At 43.2% G+C, this 5,034-nt stretch overlaps 1 protein-coding gene across 2 annotated transcripts; it reads right to left on the bottom strand.

The window, feature by feature from the left end:
• Nucleotides 1-990: 990 nt before the first annotated feature.
• Nucleotides 991-4,775, bottom strand: LOC115151143 (stress response protein NST1-like). 2 transcript variants are annotated; one of them, XM_029695160.1, is made up of 2 exons: nucleotides 4,070-4,775; nucleotides 991-1,108 (listed from the first exon to the last, which is right to left on the bottom strand). In XM_029695160.1, exons 1-2 carry the CDS (start codon nucleotides 4,370-4,372, stop codon nucleotides 1,070-1,072), a joined length of 342 nt encoding a protein of 113 aa, XP_029551020.1. In that variant the 5' UTR covers nucleotides 4,373-4,775; the 3' UTR covers nucleotides 991-1,069. The 2 variants fall into 2 exon arrangements, with proteins under 2 accessions (XP_029551020.1, XP_029551019.1); XM_029695159.1 differs by lacking the exon at nucleotides 991-1,108 and adding an exon at nucleotides 3,639-3,740.
• Nucleotides 4,776-5,034: the final 259 nt, after the last annotated feature.

Below are 5,034 nucleotides of genomic sequence, written 5' to 3' on the forward strand. Positions count from 1 at the left end.
CATTCAACTTAGGGGATCTCGTATCAACTTAAATGTGATGGACACAGGGAATTAGGAATAGAAAACCCAGTTGGATCTCAATGATTCTTCGCTCTTTTCAACTGAGCAAGTCACGGAATTTGTCAGTAAAATGCAATACTTCCCTAAGTTGAACTTGAGACCCAAATGGCACCTATTCTTTGTATAGTGCCAGGGCCGGCCCTAGGCATATGCGATCGCTTAGGGCTCCATGGCAACTAGGGGCCCCCAGACCACCCAAAAAACTTGCCGCATGCAGACGCGTTTGGGCATGGTGTTAGCTTCAAAAGTGTCAACATTTTCTTTCAACCCCATGGCAAAATGTGTAGAATTGAAGGAAATTAGCTTTAAAACTACTAATTCTGCTCTCCACCCCATGGGAAAATGTGTAGAATTCAAAGAAATTAGCTTTAAAACTACTAATTCTTCTCTCCACCCCATGGGAAAATGTGTAGAATTGCAGCAAACTTGTTTAAAAAACTGCAACATGTTCCCTACGCCCCATTGCAAAGTGTAGATTTGGAGGAATTGTAGTCAAAAACCTGAAGAAAATGTTTCTTAGGGCCCCAAAAGGCTATGATGCCCTACTTTAGACCAGGGTAATTGAGATCCAGTTGAGTTTTCCATTCTAAATTCCCTGTGTACATTACATTTAAGTTGATACCAGATCAGCTTGACCATTTTGGACAGTAGTTTTATATTGAAACAATGATGCAACATGATGACTGGTGTGGAACTTATGTGTGTAGAGGAGACTAAAGAGGAGTGAGGTCATAAGCAGAGGGAAAACAGGTCTTACCTATATGGATGATCTTATAGCCCTCCTCAGCCTCTCTCTGATACGTTCTCTTGATCTTTTTGAGGTTCCTCTTCTCCCTCTTCTTATTCACCCAGCGCACAGCTCTCCTTCAGCTGTTTTTATAGGGTGGGACAAGGTCCTCCTTGTCATCTTCCTTCTCCTCTTCAGTGTTCTCTATCTCACCCCTCTTGTACTTCTCAAGGATCTCCCTTCTTTCCTCTTCCGCCATCTCATCTCTTTTGTTTGCTTCTATTATCTTCTCTCTCTGATTGAAGCTAAATGACATTCCAGCTGCAATTTGTGTGATGTTACAACAATGCTGCCTCTGATGTTTATGCTTCTAGAAATTACTCCTGAAATCTGTTTCACTGATGCAATTATTTACAACCTGCACACATACAGTTATCAACAACAACAGTAATGATATTAATAAGGAAGTGGATATTCAACCAGCAGAAGAAAGGCATAGGGGTTGAGATAAATGAAGGTTCGGTTCAGGACCTAGGGTTGGGTTAAGGTAAAGGTTAGGTAGAGTTTCAGAGGTTAAGGTAAGGGTTAATGTTAAGGAAAGACTTTTAATAATAACAATGACATGTCTTACGTGGGCCAGTTGTAGGTCCACCATCAGCAGCTCCTGCAGTTGTTTGAGTCTGTTGATCTTCTGCATTTTTCTCTGGTTCTCCTCTCCTTCTTTGGCTCCTCTGGCTCTGGCTCCCTCTGGCTCTCTGGCTCCCTCAGTCTCAGGATCTCAGCCTTCCACTCTTTTATTATACCCCTTTCTAGTCTTCTCCTCCTTTCATCTTTTAAAAGGGCTCTGAGATTGTCTGTCTCAGACTGTAATTGTTCAATCATCTCGTCCTCCGTTCCACCATTCCTCTTCTTCTTTTCCTCCTCCCAGAGGCAGACTTGAAGTCTGTCCATCTCCTTCTGATTTCGGATCGTTCGATCCTTCCCCTCAACTCAAGCATGTGGGCTTCCTTCTCTGTACAGGTCTTCTTCTCTTCTCTCAGGAACTGAACCTCCATCTCTGCCTGCTGGTAGCTGGGAGCAAAGGAATGTCCACACATTATTTAGGAAGTGAACTTAGACAATTTACTACAATATTAAAATAATATTTAAACTTCTGCTCAATTAAACTGTCTTTAATCACACAACTAACACATCTGTGACTTACAGTACGTGAATGTGATGAGTTGACTGTCCATGATGGCCAGAGGTGGGTAATGTGTAGCTCTGGTCCAGGGCGTTACGTACAGCCACACATAATTCCCTGGACCAGAGCTAGGCCATCTCCAGATCCGACGGGCTCTTGGCTTACCTGTTGGCCTATGTCCCACCCCGGCAATTCCTGACCTTGGTTGTAGTCGTGGCTGTGTTGGGTGGTTGGACACCGGGTGATGTACTGGGTGCTGAACTTCTGGATTTGCTCATCAGCCTCCAGATTCATCTGCTCCAGCCATTTCTCCTGCTTGTCTTTTAGGTACTGCTCCTTCATCCTCTCCCTCTCCTCCTTCAGTTTCTGATGAGTCCGTTTTTTAAACAGGGACTGCTCTCTCCACTGTAATCCCTCATCTTCTTCCTTTTCTCCTCAGCCTCCAGGAGCTCCTTCCTCTTCTCCCTCTCTCTCTCTGCCCAGGTGATGGTAGATGTTAGCCCTTTGTGTACAGGGATGACTGGGCGGGGAGAAGAAGTAGAGTTCACATTCAACTTAGGGGATCTCGTATCAACTTAAATGTGATGGACACAGGGAATTAGGAATAGAAAACCCAGTTGGATCTCAATGATTCTTTGCTCTTTTCAATTGAGCAAGTCACGGAATTTGTCAGTGAAGTGCAATACTTCCCTTCCCTAAGTTGAACTTGAGACCCAAATGGCACCTATTCTTTGTATAGTGCCAGGGCCGGCCCTAGGCATATGCGATCGCTTAGGGCTCCATGGCAACTAGGGGCCCCCAGACCCCCAAAAAAACTTGCCGCATGCAGACGCGTTTGGGCATGGTGTTAGATTCAAAACGGTCAACATTTTCTTTCAACCCCATGGCAAAATGTGTAGAATTGAAGGAAATTAGCTTTAAAACTACTAATTCTTCTCTCCACCCCATGGCAAAATGTGTAGAATTGAAGGAAATTAGCTTTAAAACTACAAATTCTTCTCTCCACCCCATGGGAAAATGTGTATAATTGAAGGAAATTAGCTTTAAAACTGCTAATTCTTCTCTCCACCCCATGGGAAAATGTGTAGAATTGAAGGAAATTAGCTTTAAAACTGCTAATTCTTCTCTCCACCCCATGGGAAAATGTGTAGAATTGCAGCAAACTTGTTTAAAAAAACTGCAACATGTTCCCTACGCCCCATTGCAAAGTGTAGATTTGGAGGAAATGTAGTCAAAAACCTGAACAAAATGTTTCTTAGGGCCCCAAAAGGCTATGATGCACTACTTTAGACCAGGGTAATTGAGATCCAGTTGAGTTTTCCATTCTAAATGCCCTGTGTACATTACATTTAAGGTGATACCAGATCAGCTTGACCATTCTGGACAGTAGTTTTATATTGAAACAATGATGCAACATGATGACTGGTGTGGAACTTTTGTGTGTAGAGGAGACTAAAGAGGATGAGGTCATAAGCAGAGGGAATACAGGTCTTACCTATATGGACGATCTTATAGCCCTCCTCAGCCTCTCTCTGATACGTTCTCTCGATTTTTTTGAGGTTCCTCTTCTCCCACTTCTTATTCACCCAGCCCACAGCTCTCCTTCGGCTGTTTTTATAGGGTGGGACAAGGTCCTCCTTGTCATCTTCCTTCTCCTCTTCAGTGTTCTCTATCTCACCCCTCTTGTACTTCTCAAGGATCTCCCTTCTTTCCTCTTCCGCCATCTCATCTCTTTTGTTTGCTTCTATTATCTTCTCTCTCTGATTGAAGCTAAATTAAATTCCAGTTGGAATTTGTGTGATGTTACAACAATGCTGCCTCTGATGTTTATGCTTGTAGAAATTACTCCTGAAAATTGTTTCACTAATGCAATTATTTACAACCTGCACACATACAGTTATCAACAACAACAACAGTAATGATGTTAATAAGGAAGTTGATATTCAACCAGCAGAAGAAAGGCATAGGTGTTGAGATAAATGAAGGTTCGGTTCAGGACCTAGGGTTGGGTTAAGGTAAAGGTTAGGTAGAGTTTCAGAGGTTAAGGTAAGGGTTAATGTTAAGGAAAGACTTTTAATAATAACAATTACATGTCTTACGTGGGCCAGTTGTAGGTCCACCATCAGCAGCTCCTGCAGTTGTTTGAGTCTGTTGATCTCCTGCATTTTTCTCTGGTTCTCCTCCCATTCTTTGGCTCTCTGGCTCTCTGGCTCCCTCAGGATCTCAGCCTTCCACTCTTTCATTATACCCCTTTCTACTCTTCTTCTCCTCCTTTCGTCTTTTAAAAGGGCTCTGAGATGGTCTGTCTCAGACTGTAGATGTTCAATGATCTTGTCCTTCTTTGTTCCACCATTCCTCTTCTTCTTTTCCTCCTCCCAGAGGCAGACTTGAAGTCTGTCCATCTCCTTCTTCTGATTTCGGATCGTTCGATCCTTCCCCTCAACTCAAGCATGTGGGCTTCCTTCTCTGTGCAGGTCTTCTTCTCTTCTCTCAGGAACTGAACCTCCATCTCTGCCTGCTGGTAGCTGGGAGCAAAGGAATGTCAACACATTATTTAGGAAGTGAACTCAGACAATTTACTACAATATTAAAATAATAATTTAACTTCTGCTCAATTAAACGGTCTTTAATCACACAACTAACACATCTGTGACTTACAGTACGTGAATGTGATGAGTTGACTGTCCATGATGGCCAGAGGTGGGTATTGTGTAGCTCTGGTCAAGGGCGTTACGTAAAGCCGTGGCCCTTGCAGAGCAAGGGGAACAACTACTTCAGGTCTCAGAGCGAGTGACGTCACCTGATTGAACCGCTATTAGCGCGCACCACCGCTAACTAACTAGCCATTTCACATCGGTTACACGATTATCTGAGGACTGCGCCCCGCATAGAAACACATGAAAAACATATTTCAGCCAGGCAGGTGCGACACGAAAGTCAGAAATAGCGATATAAAAAATGCCTTACTTTTGATGATCTTCTTCTGTTTGCACTCCAAAAGGTCCTAGTTACATCACAAATGGTCCTTTTGTTCGATAATGTCCTTCTTTATATCCATAAAAAC

Source organism: Salmo trutta, chromosome 16, assembly GCF_901001165.1.
Source record: "Salmo trutta chromosome 16, fSalTru1.1, whole genome shotgun sequence".
Lineage (NCBI taxonomy): Eukaryota > Metazoa > Chordata > Actinopteri > Salmoniformes > Salmonidae > Salmo > Salmo trutta.

Excerpts from the sequence above, each read along its gene's own strand:
- LOC115151143 (XM_029695159.1), bottom strand. The coding sequence starts at position 4,372 with ATGGACAGACTTCAAGTCTGCCTCTGGGAGGAGGAAAAGAAGAAGAGG. Across the intron at positions 3,741-4,069 it reads TGGACCTACAACTGGCCCAC|CTTCAATCAGAGAGAGAAGA; the intron begins GTAAGACATGTA and ends AATTTAATTTAG.